The 16,622-nt window shown below is 43.8% G+C and overlaps 1 protein-coding gene across 1 annotated transcript in view; it reads right to left on the reverse strand.

Moving 5' to 3' along the window:
• Positions 1-324: 324 nt before the first annotated feature.
• Positions 325-16,622, reverse strand: part of LOC130367535 (N-acetyllactosaminide beta-1,3-N-acetylglucosaminyltransferase 3-like) — a 197,746-nt gene continuing 181,448 nt past the window's right edge. Inside the window, exon 4 of the mRNA XM_056569964.1 lies at positions 325-917. Coding sequence (XP_056425939.1) covers positions 457-917 — 461 coding nt within the window. The 3' untranslated portion in view covers positions 325-456. The remainder of the gene's footprint in view (positions 918-16,622) is intronic.

The raw sequence follows: 16,622 nt of genomic DNA on the forward strand, positions 1-16,622 counted from the left end.
AGGAGCTATGAGCCTGCCCCTCCTACTGCGGGGTGATACAGATAGGATGAGCTATGAGCCCGCCCCTCCTCCTGTGGGGTGATACAGATAGGAAGAGCTATGAGCCTGCCCCTCCTCCTGCGGGGTGATACAGATAGGATGAGCTATGAGCCTGCCCCTCCTCCTTCAGGGTGATACCGATAGGAGGAGCTATGAGCCTGCCCCTCCTACTGCAGGGTGATACAGATAGGATGAGCTATGAGCCAGCCCCTCCTCCTGTGGGGTGATACAGATAGGATGAGCTATGAGCCTGCCCCTCCTACTGCGGGGTGATACAGATAGGATGAGCTATGAGCCTGCCCCTTCTCCTTCAGGGTGATACCGACAGCTCCTCCATTTTCAGGCTGACATTGCAGGGTTGCAGATGACATGGTCAGAGGTAGTGGGAGAGGTAGATTTAGTCAGTGACTCTTCCCTCTAGTCCTTTTCTGGTGGACAGGATTTGACATATGGCAGGGCTTCCCATACTTCAAGCATTCGTTGTGGTGTCAGACCATGGACCACCAGGACATCGCGATAGTGACAGTCGTCATCATTCTTTAGACCGAAGGAAAAGAATCGTGAATCATGGTGAAATTGGACCTTGGTAGCCAGTGCAAGAAATCCAATGAAGACGTCATCCAGAGGGAAGACAGGGATGGTGGTTGCAGCCCAGTGCAGAGAGGGAACCAACTCTCCAGGGACAAGGAAGCCCCCACCAGACACAAATGGAGGGTAGTACATGTGAGGATAGACAGACAGTGGAACAGCATACTTTCCCCAACGATCAGGAGGTGGGTGAACTTGTAGTTGCCCGTGGATCTTAAGTCGATTTGCTGAATCAGAGGTGGAAATGTATTCTGCCAGTGCTTGTGGGTTAACAAACTCATCGTCATCGCCTACAAGGAGAAGAAACATCAATCAGTAATTATAATGGGACCATATGACGTAGTCATAAACCAAAACCTTTCACCGCTAGATAGGTGATTCAACATCATGGTCCCTGTATGCAGATGACATAGTAAGATGAGAGGAATCATATCTCCTACATGCTATCCACTAGAGCCATCACTCAAAATTAGAGATTACAGGGTGAGGGAGGATTACAGCCAAGAAGCCAGGGCATTTTCCTGTCCAGTCATACTTTGGTTTTTCAGTATAGGATATGTCGGCACTTCCATGGAATCTGCGGTGGTGCACGAGGTAGGGTAAAGCCACAGGTGAGGAAAGATGATACCCGGAACTCACCAGTAATGCACAGTGAAGAGTTATTATGCCATAGCGTAGTGCAAGGATGCGTTTACACCATAGCGTAATGCAAGGGCGCGATTAGGCCATAGCGTAGTGAAAGGACAAGTTTACACCATAGCATAGTGCAAGGATGCGTTTACACAATAGCGTAGTGCAAGGACGAGTTTACACAATAGCGTAGTGCAAGGACGTGTTCACGCCATAGCGTAGTGCAAGGACACGTTTACACCATAGCATAGTGCAAGGACGCGTTTACACCATAGCGTAGTGCAAGGACGTGTTTAAGCCGTAGTGTAGGGCAAGGACGCGTTTAAGCCGTAGTGTAGGGCAAGGACGAATTTACACCATAGCATAGTGCAAGGACGCGTTTACACCATAGCGTAGTGCAAGGACGTGTTTAAGCCGTAGTGTAGTGCAAGGACGAATTTACACCATAGCATAGTGCAAGGACGCGTTTACGCCATAGAGTAGTGCAAGGACGCATTGATGCCAGAGCGTATTCCAAGGATACGTTTACACCATAGCGTAGTACAAGGACGCATTTACGCCATAGCGAAGTGCAAGGATGTGTTTATGCCATAGAGTAGTGCAAGGACGCGTTCACGCCATAGTGTAGTACAAGGACGTATTTCGGCAGGGGAGCCGTAGGCAGACAGCTGAGGAAGGCTCCCACCCCTAAACGCATCCTTGTACTATACTATGGAGTAAACACGTCCTTGCACTACACTATGGAGTAAACGCGTCCCTGTACTACACTATGGAGTAAACGCGTCCTTGCACTACACTATGGCGTAAACGCGTCCTTGTACTACACTATGGAGTAAACGCGTCCTTGCACTACACTATGGCGTAAACGCGTCCTTGTACTACACTATGGAGTAAACGCGTCCTTGCACTACACTATGGCGTAAACGCGTCCTTGTACTACACTATGGAGTAAACGCGTCCTTGCACTACACTATGGCGTAAACGCGTCCTTGTACTACACTATGGAGTAAACGCGTCCTTGCACTACACTATGGCGAAAACGCATCCTTGTACTACACTATGGCATAATAAATCTAATGAGTGCTGGGTATCATCTTTCTTATACTTTGGTTTTTGTCAGCATAGGGAGCTGTGGTTATAAGGCCCATATGAAATACAAAAAAATTTACACTTACCTAGCCTGGGTCCGCAGCTGGTCTCCGGAAGCTCCTGTTAGGCTTTGTCCAGCCCCCCAATCTTCTCTTTTCATCCTGTTTCAGAGACCACCACTCGGACCTGCCCCCTCAGCCAATCACTGGGTGCATCAGTGTCCTGTCTTGACCAGTGATTGGCTGAGCCGGCAGGTCCTGCACAGAGTTCTCGCCTCGAAATAAGGAAAACACAGAAGATCGGGGGACAAGATGGGGCCTAGCAGGAGCTACTGGGGACCTGGACTAGATAACAACGATTTTGTATGAATTAAGTTTGTTCCAAATTTTACAAAAGTTTAAAAGTTGCCAAAATCTAAAATGGTTGTGAGTGGTAAATGCGGCGCTTACACCTGTTTCTAATACTATTATCCTGCATTGTCCATCATGTTACATCTACTGCTGCCACTGGGAACTCCTTCAAAATTGTTAGAAAGCCATTCCAGGTGACAAACTCATACATCTGATTCAGGGACTGCCAAGAGTGTGAAAGACTGTCATCAACGTGTAAGGGGACTAATTTGATAAATCAGGTTGTAGACTGGAAATTATATCAAAGGAGATAGCAAATGATGTATCAGGAGATTAGGGTAAAGATGTATGGAGGGGACAGGATGTGTATGGAGATTATGTGAGGAGATATCAGGAGATTAGGGTAGAGATGTATGGAGAGGACAGGATGTGTATGGAGATTATGTGAGGAGAGATATCAGGAGATTAGGATAGAGATGTATGGAGAGGACAGGATGTGTATGGAGATTATGTGAAAAGAGATATCAGGAGATTAGGGTAGAGATATATGGAGAGGACAGGATGTGTATGGAGATTATGTGAGGAGATATCAGGAGATTAGGGTAGAGATGTATGGAGAGGACAGGATGTGTATGGAGATTATGTGAGGAGATATCAGGAGATTAGGGTAGAGATGTATGGAGAGGACAGGATGTGTATGGAGATTATGTGAGGAGATATCAGGAGATTAGGGTAGAGATGTATGAAGAGGGCAGGATGTGTATGGAGATTATGTGAGGAAATATCAGGAGATTAGTGTAGAGATGTATGGAGAGGACAGGATGTGTATGGAGATTATGTGAGGAGATATCAGGAGATTAGGGTAGAGATGTATGGAGAGGACAGGATGTATATGGAGATTATGTGAGGAGATATCAGGAGATTAGGATAGAGATGTATGGAGAGGACAGGATGCGTATGGGGATTATGTGAGGAGAGATATCAGGAGATTAGGATAGAGATGTATGGAGAGGACAGGATGTGTATGGGGATTATGTGAGGAGATATCAGGAGATTAGGGTAGAGATGTATAGAGAGGACAGGATGTGTTTGGAGATTATGTGAGGAGAGATATCAAGAGATTAAGGTAGAGATGTATGGAGAGGACAGGATGTGTATGGAGATTATGTGAGGAGATATCAGGAGATTAGGGTAGAGATGTATGGAGAGGACAGGATGTGTATGGAGATTATGTGAGGAGATATATCAGGAGATTAGGATAGAGATGTATAGAGAGGACAGGATGTGTATGGAGATTATGTGAGGAGAGATATCAGGAGATTAGGGTAGAGATGTATGGAGGGGACAGGATGTGTATGGAGATTATGTGAGGAGATATCAGGAGATTAGGGTAGAGATGTATGGAGAGGACAGGATGTGTATGGAGATTATGTGAGGAGATATCAGGAGATTAGGGTAGAGATGTATGGAGAGGACAGGATGTGTATGGGGATTATGTTAGGAGAGATATCAGGAAATTAGGGTAGAGATGTATGGAGAGGACAGGATGTGTATGGGGATTATGTGAGGAGATATCAGGAGATTAGGGTAGAGATGTATGGAGAGGACAGGATGTGTATGGAGATTATGTGAGGAGAGATATCAGGAGATTAGGGTAAAGATATATGGAGAGGACAGGATGTGTATGGAGATTATGTGAGGAGATATCAGGAGATTAGGGTAGAGATGTATGGAGAGGACAGGATGTGTATGGGGATTATGTGAGGAGAGATATCAGGAAATTAGGGTAGAGATGTATGGAGAGGGCAGGATGCGTATGGAGATTATGTGAGGAGATATCAGGAGATTAGGGTAGAGATGTATGGGGAGGACAGGATGTGTATGGAGATTATGTGAGGAGAGATCAGGAGATTAGTGTAGAGATGTATGGAGAGGACAGGATGTGTATGGAGATTATGTGAGGAGATATCAGGAGATTAGGGTAGAGATGTATGGAGAGGACAGGATGTGTATGGAGATTATGTGAGGAGATATCAGGAGATTAGGATAGAGATGTAGGGAGAGGACAGGATGCGTATGGGGATTATGTGAGGAGATATCAGGAGATTAGGGTAGAGATGTATGGAGAGGACAGGATGTGTTTGGAGATTATGTGAGGAGAGATATCAAGAGATTAAGGTAGAGATGTATGGAGAGGACAGGATGTGTATGGAGATTATGTGAAGAGATATCAGGAGATTAGGGTAGAGATGTATGGAGAGGACAGGATGTGTATGGAGATTATGTGAGGAGATATATCAGGAGATTAGGATAGAGATGTATAGAGAGGACAGGATGTGTATGGGGATTATGTGAGGGAGATATCAGGAGATTAGGGTAGAGATGTATGGAGAGAACAGGATGTATATGGAGATTATGTGAGGAGAGATATCAGGAGATTAGGGTAGAGATGTATGGAGAGGACAGGATGTGTATGGAGATTATGTGAGGAGATATCAGGAGATTAGGGTAGAGATGTATGGAGAGGACAGGATGTGTATGGAGATTATGTGAGGAGATATAAGGAGATTAGGGTAGAGATGTATGGAGAGGACAGGATGTGTATGGAGATTATGTGAGGAGATATCAGGAGATTAGAGTAGAGATGTATGGAGAGGACAGGATGTATATGGAGATTTTGTGAGGAGAGATATCAGGAGATTAGGGTAGAGATGTATGGAGAGGACAGGATGTGTATGGAGATTATGTGAGGAGAGATATCAGGAGATTAGGGTAGAGATGTATGGAGAGGACAGGATGTGTATGGAGAATATGTGAGGAGATATCAGGAGATTAGGGTAGAGATGTATGGAGAGGACAGGATGTGTATGGAGATTATGTGAGGAGAGATATCAGGAAATTAGGGTAGAGATGTATGGAGAGGGCAGGATGCGTATGGAGATTATGTGAGGAGATATCAGGAGATTAGGGTAGAGATGTATGGGGAGGACAGGATGTGTATGGAGATTATGTGAGGAGATATCAGGAGATTAGTGTAGAGATGTATAGAGAGGACAGGATGTGTATGGAGATTATGTGAGGACATATCAGGAGATTAGGGTAGCGATGTATGGAGAGGACAGGATGTGTATGGAGATTATGTGAGGAGATATCAGGAGATTAGGATAGAGATGTATGGAGAGGACAGGATGCGTATGGGGATTATGTGAGGAGATATCAGGAGATTAGGGTAGAGATGTATGGAGAGGACAGGATGTGTATGGGGATTATGTGAGGAGAGATATCAGGAAATTAGGGTAGAGATGTATGGAGAGGGCAGGATGCGTATGGAGATTATGTGAGGAGATATCCGGAGATTAGGGTAGAGATGTATGGGGAGGACAGGATGTGTATGGAGATTATGTGAGGAGATATCAGGAGATTAGTGTAGAGATGTATAGAGAGGACAGGATGTGTATGGAGATTATGTGAGGAGATATCAGGAGATTAGGGTAGAGATGTATGGAGAGGACAGGATGTGTATGGAGATTATGTGAGGAGATATCAGGAGATTAGGATAGAGATGTATGGAGAGGACAGGATGCGTATGGGGATTATGTGAGGAGATATCAGGAGATTAGGGTAGAGATGTATGGAGAGGACAGGATGTGTTTGGAGATTATGTGAGGAGAGATATCAAGAGATTAAGGTAGAGATGTATAGAGAGGACAGGATGTGTATGGAGATTATGTGAGGAGATATCAGGAGATTAGGGTAGAGATGTATGGAGAGGACAGGATGTGTATGGAGATTATGTGAGGAGATATATCAGGAGATTAGGATAGAGATGTATAGAGAGGACAGGATGTGCATGGAGATTATGTGAGGAGATATCAGGAGATTAGGGTAGAGATGTATGGAGAGGACAGGATGTGTATGGTTATTATGTGAGGAGATATCAGGAGATTAGGATAGAGATGTATGGAGAGGACAGGATGTGTATGGAGATTATGTGAGGAGCGATATCAGGGGATTAGGGTAGAGATGTATGGGGAGGACAGGATGTGTATGGAGATTATGTGAGGAGATATCAGGAGATTAGGGTAGAGATGTATGGAGAGGACAGGATGTGTATGGAGATTATGTGAGGAGATATCAGGAGATTAGGGTAGAGATGTATGGAGAGGACAGGATGTGTATGGAGATTATGTGAGGAGATATCAGGAGATTAGGGTAGAGATGTGTGGAGAGGACAGGATGTGTATGGAGATTATGTGAGGAGATATCAGGAGATTAGGGTAGAGATGTATGGAGAGGACAGGATGTGTATGGAGATTATGTGAGGAGATATCAGGAGATTAGGGTAGAGATGTATGGAGAGGACAGGATGTGTATGGAGATTATGTGAGGAGATATCAGGAGATTAGGATAGAGATGTATGGAGAGGACAGGATGTGTATAGAGATTATGTGAGGAGATATCAGGAGATTAGGGTAGAGATGTATGGAGAGGACAGGATGTGTATGGAGATTATGTGAGGAGATATCAGGAGATTAGGGTAGAGATGTATGGAGAGGACAGGATGTGTATGGAAAATATGTGAGGAGATATCAGGAGATTAGGGTAGAGATGTATGGAGAGGACAGGATGTGTATGGGGATTATGTGAGGAGAGATATCAGGAGATTAGGGTAGAGATGTATGGGGAGGACAGGATGTGTATGGAGATTATGTGAGGAGATATCAGGAGATTAGGGCAGAGATGTATGGAGAGGACAGGATGTGTATGGGGATTATGTGAGGAGAGATATCAGGAGATTAGGGTAGAGATGTATGGAGAGGACAGGATGTGTATGGAGATTATGTGAGGAGAGATATCAGGAGATTAGGGTAGAGATGTATGGAGAGGACAGGATGTGTATGGAGATTACATGAGGAGATATCAGGAGATTAGGGTAGAGATGTATGGAGAGGGCAGGATGTGTATGGAGATTATGTGAGGAGATATCAGGAGATTAGGGTAGAGATGTATGGAGAGGACAGGATGTGTATGGAGATTATGTGAGGAGATATCAGGAGATTAGAGTAGAGATGTATGGAGAGGACAGGATGTATATGGAGATTTTGTGAGGAGAGATATCAGGAGATTAGGGTAGAGATGTATGGAGAGGACAGGATGTGTATGGAGATTATGTGAGGAGAGATATCAGGAGATTAGGGTAGAGATGTATGGAGAGGACAGGATGTGTATGGAGATTATGTGAGGAGATATCAGGAGATTAGGGTAGAGATGTATGGAGAGGACAGGATGTGTATGGGGATTATGTGAGGAGATATCAGAAGATTAGGGTAGAGATGTATGGAGAGGACAGGATGTGTATGGAGATTATGTGAGGAGATATCAGGAGATTAGGGTAGAGATGTATGGAGAGGACAGGATGTGTTTGGAGATTATGTGAGGAGAGATATCAGGAGATTAGGGTAGAGATGTATGGAGAGGACAGGATGTGTATGGAGATTATGTGAGGAGAGATATCAGGAGATTAGGGTAGAGATGTATGGAGAGGACAGGATGTGTATGGAGATTATGTGAGGAGAGATATCAGGAGATTAGGGTAGAGATGTATGGAGAGGACAGGATGTGTATGGAGATTATGTGAGGAGAGATATCAGGAGATTAGGGTAAAGATATATGGAGAGGACAGGATGTGTATGGAGATAATGTGAGGAGATATCAGGAGATTAGGGTAGAGATATATGGAGAGGACAGGATGTGTATGGAGATTATGTGAGGAGATATCAGGAGATTAGGGTAGAGATGTATGGAGAGGACAGGATGTGTATGGGGATTATGTGAGGAGAGATATCAGGAAATTAGGGAAGAGATGTATGGAGAGGGCAGAATGCGTATGGAGATTATGTGAGGAGATATCAGGAGATTAGGGTAGAGATGTATGGGGAGGACAGGATGTGTATGGAGATTATGTGAGGAGATATCAGGAGATTAGTGTAGAGATGTATAGAGAGGACAGGATGTGTATGGAGATTATGTGAGGACATATCAGGAGATTAGGGTAGAGATGTATGGAGAGGACAGGATGCGTATGGGGATTATGTGAGGAGATATCAGGAGATTAGGGTAGAGATGTATGGAGAGGACAGGATGTGTATGGGGATTATGTGAGGAGAGATATCAGGAAATTAGGGTAGAGATGTATGGAGAGGGCAGGATGCGTATGGAGATTATGGGAGGAGATATCAGGAGATTAGGGTAGAGATGTATGGGGAGGACAGGATGTGTATGGAGATTATGTGAGGAGATATCAGGAGATTAGTGTAGAGATGTATAGAGAGGACAGGATGTGTATGGAGATTATGTGAGGAGATATCAGGAGATTAGGGTAGAGATGTATGGAGAGGACAGGATGTGTATGGAGATTATGTGAGGAGATATCAGGAGATTAGGATAGAGATGTATGGAGAGGACAGGATGCGTATGGGTATTATGTGAGGAGATATCAGGAGATTAGGGTAGAGATGTATGGAGAGGACAGGATGTGTATGGAGATTATGTGAGGAGATATCAGGAGATTAGGGTAGAGATGTGTGGAGAGGACAGGATGTGTATGGAGATTATGTGAGGAGATATCAGGAGATTAGGGTAGAGATGTATGGAGAGGACAGGATGTGTATGGAGATTATGTGAGGAGATATCAGGAGATTAGGGTAGAGATGTATGGAGAGGACAGGATGTGTATGGAGATTATGTGAGGAGATATCAGGAGATTAGGATAGAGATGTATGGAGAGGACAGGATGTGTATAGAGATTATGTGAGGAGATATCAGGAGATTAGGGTAGAGATGTATGGAGAGGACAGGATGTGTATGGAGATTATGTGAGGAGATATCAGGAGATTAGGGTAGAGATGTATGGAGAGGACAGGATGTGTATGGAAAATATGTGAGGAGATATCAGGAGATTAGGGTAGAGATGTATGGAGAGGACAGGATGTGTATGGGGTTTATGTGAGGAGATATCAGGAGATTATGATAGAGATGTATGGGGAGGACAGGATGTGTATGGAGATTATGTGAGGAGATATCAGGAGATTAGGGCAGAGATGTATGGAGAGGACAGGATGTGTATGGGGATTATGTGAGGAGAGATATCAGGAGATTAGGGTAGAGATGTATGGAGAGGACAGGATGTGTATGGAGATTATGTGAGGAGAGATATCAGGAGATTAGGGTAGAGATGTATGGAGAGGACAGGATGTGTATGGAGATTACATGAGGAGATATCAGGAGATTAGGGTAGAGATGTATGGAGAGGGCAGGATGTGTATGGAGATTATGTGAGGAGATATCAGGAGATTAGGGTAGAGATGTATGGAGAGGACAGGATGTGTATGGAGATTATGTGAGGAGATATCAGGAGATTAGAGTAGAGATGTATGGAGAGGACAGGATGTATATGGAGATTTTGTGAGGAGAGATATCAGGAGATTAGGGTAGAGATGTATGGAGAGGACAGGATGTGTATGGAGATTATGTGAGGAGAGATATCAGGAGATTAGGGTAGAGATGTATGGAGAGGACAGGATGTGTATGGAGATTATGTGAGGAGATATCAGGAGATTAGGGTAGAGATGTATGGAGAGGACAGGATGTGTATGGGGATTATGTGAGGAGATATCAGAAGATTAGGGTAGAGATGTATGGAGAGGACAGGATGTGTATGGAGATTATGTGAGGAGATATCAGGAGATTAGGGTAGAGATGTATGGAGAGGACAGGATGTGTTTGGAGATTATGTGAGGAGAGATATCAGGAGATTAGGGTAGAGATGTATGGAGAGGACAGGATGTGTATGGAGATTATGTGAGGAGAGATATCAGGAGATTAGGGTAGAGATGTATGGAGAGGACAGGATGTGTATGGAGATTATGTGAGGAGAGATATCAGGAGATTAGGGTAGAGATGTATGGAGAGGACAGGATGTGTATGGAGATTATGTGAGGAGAGATATCAGGAGATTAGGGTAAAGATATATGGAGAGGACAGGATGTGTATGGAGATAATGTGAGGAGATATCAGGAGATTAGGGTAGAGATATATGGAGAGGACAGGATGTGTATGGAGATTATGTGAGGAGATATCAGGAGATTAGGGTAGAGATGTATGGAGAGGACAGGATGTGTATGGGGATTATGTGAGGAGAGATATCAGGAAATTAGGGAAGAGATGTATGGAGAGGGCAGAATGCGTATGGAGATTATGTGAGGAGATATCAGGAGATTAGGGTAGAGATGTATGGGGAGGACAGGATGTGTATGGAGATTATGTGAGGAGATATCAGGAGATTAGTGTAGAGATGTATAGAGAGGACAGGATGTGTATGGAGATTATGTGAGGACATATCAGGAGATTAGGGTAGAGATGTATGGAGAGGACAGGATGCGTATGGGGATTATGTGAGGAGATATCAGGAGATTAGGGTAGAGATGTATGGAGAGGACAGGATGTGTATGGGGATTATGTGAGGAGAGATATCAGGAAATTAGGGTAGAGATGTATGGAGAGGGCAGGATGCGTATGGAGATTATGGGAGGAGATATCAGGAGATTAGGGTAGAGATGTATGGGGAGGACAGGATGTGTATGGAGATTATGTGAGGAGATATCAGGAGATTAGTGTAGAGATGTATAGAGAGGACAGGATGTGTATGGAGATTATGTGAGGAGATATCAGGAGATTAGGGTAGAGATGTATGGAGAGGACAGGATGTGTATGGAGATTATGTGAGGAGATATCAGGAGATTAGGATAGAGATGTATGGAGAGGACAGGATGCGTATGGGTATTATGTGAGGAGATATCAGGAGATTAGGGTAGAGATGTATGGAGAGGACAGGATGTGTTTGGAGATTATGTGAGGAGAGATATCAAGAGATTAAGGTAGAGATGTATAGAGAGGACAGGATGTGTATGGAGATTATGTGAGGAGATATCAGGAGATTAGGGTAGAGATGTATGGAGAGGACAGGATGTGTATGGAGATTATGTGAGGAGATATCAGGAGATTAGGGTAGAGATGTATGGAGAGGACAGGATGTGTATGGAGATTATGTGAGGAGATATCAGGAGATTAGGGTAGAGATGTATGGAGAGGACAGAATATTTATGGTTCTTATGTGAGGAGAGATATCAGGGGATTAGGGTAGAGATGTATGGGGAGGACAGGATGTGTATGGAGATTATGTGAGGAGATATCAGGAGATTAGGGTAGAGATGTATGGAGAGGACAGGATGTGTATGGTTATTATGTGAGGAGATATCAGGAGATTAGGATAGAGATGTATGGAGAGGACAGGATGTGTATGGAGATTATGTGAGGAGAGATATCAGGGGATTAGGGTAGAGATGTATGGGGAGGACAGGATGTGTATGGAGATTATGTGAGGAGATATCAGGAGATTAGGGTAGAGATGTATGGAGAGGACAGGATGTGTATGGAGATTATGTGAGGAGATATCAGGAGATTAGGGTAGAGATGTATGGAGAGGACAGGATGTGTATGGAGATTATGTGAGGAGATATCAGGAGATTAGGGTAGAGATGTATGGAGAGGACAGGATGTGTATGGAGATTACATGAGGAGATATCAGGAGATTAGGGTAGAGATGTATGGAGAGGGCAGGATGTGTATGGAGATTATGTGAGGAGATATCAGGAGATTAGGGTAGAGATGTATGGAGAGGACAGGATGTGTATGGAGATTACATGAGGAGATATCAGGAGATTAGGGTAGAGATGTATGAAGAGGGCAGGATGTGTATGGAGATTATGTGAGGAGATATCAGGAGATTAGGGTAGAGATGTATGGAGAGGACAGGATGTGTATGGAGATTATGTGAGGAGATATAAGGAGATTAGGGTAGAGATGTATGGGGAGGACAGGATGTGTATGGAGATTATGTGAGGAGATATCAGGAGATTAGGGTAGAGATGTATGGAGAGGACAGGATGTGTATGGTTATTATGTGAGGAGATATCAGGAGATTAGGATAGAGATGTATGGAGAGGACAGGATGTGTATGGAGATTATGTGAGGAGATATAAGGAGATTAGGGTAGAGATGTATGGAGAGGACAGGATGTGTATGGAGATTATGTGAGGAGATATCAGGAGATTAGGGTAGAGATGTATGGAGAGGACAGGATATGTATGGAGATTATGTGAGGAGATATATCAGGAGATTAGGATAGAGATGTATAGAGAGGACAGGATGTGTATGGAGATTATGTGAGGAGATATCAGGAGATTAGGGTAGAGATGTATGGAGAGGACATAATATTTATGGTTCTTATGTGAGGAGAGATATCAGGGGATTAGGGTAGAGATGTATGGGGAGGACAGGATGTGTATGGAGATTATGTGAGGAGATATCAGGAGATTAGGGTAGAGATGTATGGAGAGGACAGGATGTGTATGGTTATTATGTGAGGAGATATCAGGAGATTAGGATAGAGATGTATGGAGAGGACAGGATGTGTATGGAGATTATGTGAGGAGATATCAGGAGATTAGGGTAGAGATGTATGGAGAGGACAGGATGTGTATGGAGATTATGTGAGGAGATATCAGGAGATTAGGGTAGAGATGTATGGAGAGGACAGGATGTGTATGGAGATTACATGAGGAGATATCAGGAGATTAGGGTAGAGATGTATGGAGAGGGCAGGATGTGTATGGAGATTATGTGAGGAGATATCAGGAGATTAGGGTAGAGATGTATGGAGAGGACAGGATGTGTATGGAGATTATGTGAGGAGATATAAGGAGATTAGGGTAGAGATGTATGGAGAGGACAGGATGTGTATGGAGATTATGTGAGGAGATATCAGGAGATTAGAGTAGAGATGTATGGAGAGGACAGGATGTATATGGAGATTTTGTGAGGAGAGATATCAGGAGATTAGGGTAGAGATGTATGGAGAGGACAGGATGTGTATGGAGATTATGTGAGGAGAGATATCAGGAGATTAGGGTAGAGATGTATGGAGAGGACAGGATGTGTATGGAGAATATGTGAGGAGATATCAGGAGATTAGGGTAGAGATGTATGGAGAGGACAGGATGTGTATGGAGATTATGTGAGGAGAGATATCAGGAAATTAGGGTAGATATGTATGGAGAGGGCAGGATGCGTATGGAGATTATGTGAGGAGATATCAGGAGATTAGGGTAGAGATGTATGGGGAGGACAGGATGTGTATGGAGATTATGTGAGGAGATATCAGGAGATTAGTGTAGAGATGTATAGAGAGGACAGGATGTGTATGGAGATTATGTGAGGACATATCAGGAGATTAGGGTAGCGATGTATGGAGAGGACAGGATGTGTATGGAGATTATGTGAGGAGATATCAGGAGATTAGGATAGAGATGTATGGAGAGGACAGGATGCGTATGGGGATTATGTGAGGAGATATCAGGAGATTAGGGTAGAGATGTATGGAGAGGACAGGATGTGTATGGGGATTATGTGAGGAGAGATATCAGGAAATTAGGGTAGAGATGTATGGAGAGGGCAGGATGCGTATGGAGATTATGTGAGGAGATATCCGGAGATTAGGGTAGAGATGTATGGGGAGGACAGGATGTGTATGGAGATTATGTGAGGAGATATCAGGAGATTAGTGTAGAGATGTATAGAGAGGACAGGATGTGTATGGAGATTATGTGAGGAGATATAAGGAGATTAGGGTAGAGATGTATGGAGAGGACAGGATGTGTATGGAGATTATGTGAGGAGATATCAGGAGATTAGGGTAGAGATGTATGGAGAGGACAGGATGTGTATGGAGATTATGTGAGGAGATATATCAGGAGATTAGGATAGAGATGTATAGAGAGGACAGGATGTGTATGGAGATTATGTGAGGAGATATCAGGAGATTAGGGTAGAGATGTATGGAGAGGACAGAATATTTATGGTTCTTATGTGAGGAGAGATATCAGGGGATTAGGGTAGAGATGTATGGGGAGGACAGGATGTGTATGGAGATTATGTGAGGAGATATCAGGAGATTAGGGTAGAGATGTATGGAGAGGACAGGATGTGTATGGTTATTATGTGAGGAGATATCAGGAGATTAGGATAGAGATGTATGGAGAGGACAGGATGTGTATGGAGATTATGTGAGGAGATATCAGGAGATTAGGGTAGAGATGTATGGAGAGGACAGGATGTGTATGGAGATTATGTGAGGAGATATCAGGAGATTAGGGTAGAGATGTATGGAGAGGACAGGATGTGTATGGAGATTACATGAGGAGATATCAGGAGATTAGGGTAGAGATGTATGGAGAGGGCAGGATGTGTATGGAGATTATGTGAGGAGATATCAGGAGATTAGGGTAGAGATGTATGGAGAGGACAGGATGTGTATGGAGATTATGTGAGGAGATATAAGGAGATTAGGGTAGAGATGTATGGAGAGGACAGGATGTGTATGGAGATTATGTGAGGAGATATCAGGAGATTAGAGTAGAGATGTATGGAGAGGACAGGATGTATATGGAGATTTTGTGAGGAGAGATATCAGGAGATTAGGGTAGAGATGTATGGAGAGGACAGGATGTGTATGGAGATTATGTGAGGAGAGATATCAGGAGATTAGGGTAGAGATGTATGGAGAGGACAGGATGTGTATGGAGAATATGTGAGGAGATATCAGGAGATTAGGGTAGAGATGTATGGAGAGGACAGGATGTGTATGGAGATTATGTGAGGAGAGATATCAGGAAATTAGGGTAGAGATGTATGGAGAGGGCAGGATGCGTATGGAGATTATGTGAGGAGATATCAGGAGATTAGGGTAGAGATGTATGGGGAGGACAGGATGTGTATGGAGATTATGTGAGGAGATATCAGGAGATTAGTGTAGAGATGTATAGAGAGGACAGGATGTGTATGGAGATTATGTGAGGACATATCAGGAGATTAGGGTAGCGATGTATGGAGAGGACAGGATGTGTATGGAGATTATGTGAGGAGATATCAGGAGATTAGGATAGAGATGTATGGAGAGGACAGGATGCGTATGGGGATTATGTGAGGAGATATCAGGAGATTAGGGTAGAGATGTATGGAGAGGACAGGATGTGTATGGGGATTATGTGAGGAGAGATATCAGGAAATTAGGGTAGAGATGTATGGAGAGGGCAGGATGCGTATGGAGATTATGTGAGGAGATATCCGGAGATTAGGGTAGAGATGTATGGGGAGGACAGGATGTGTATGGAGATTATGTGAGGAGATATCAGGAGATTAGTGTAGAGATGTATAGAGAGGACAGGATGTGTATGGAGATTATGTGAGGAGATATCAGGAGATTAGGGTAGAGATGTATGGAGAGGACAGGATGTGTATGGAGATTATGTGAGGAGATATCAGGAGATTAGGATAGAGATGTATGGAGAGGACAGGATGCGTATGGGGATTATGTGAGGAGATATCAGGAGATTAGGGTAGAGATGTATGGAGAGGACAGGATGTGTTTGGAGATTATGTGAGGAGAGATATCAAGAGATTAAGGTAGAGATGTATAGAGAGGACAGGATGTGTATGGAGATTATGTGAGGAGATATCAGGAGATTAGGGTAGAGATGTATGGAGAGGACAGGATGTGTATGGAGATTATGTGAGGAGATATATCAGGAGATTAGGATAGAGATGTATAGAGAGGACAGGATGTGCATGGAGATTATGTGAGGAGATATCAGGAGATTAGGGTAGAGATGTATGGAGAGGACAGGATGTGTATGGTTATTATGTGAGGAGATATCAGGAGATTAGGATAGAGATGTATGGAGAGGACAGGATGTGTATGGAGATTATGTGAGGAGAGATATCAGGGGATTAGGGTAGAGATGTATGGGG

Source organism: Hyla sarda, chromosome 4 (assembly GCF_029499605.1).
Source record: "Hyla sarda isolate aHylSar1 chromosome 4, aHylSar1.hap1, whole genome shotgun sequence".
Lineage (NCBI taxonomy): Eukaryota > Metazoa > Chordata > Amphibia > Anura > Hylidae > Hyla > Hyla sarda.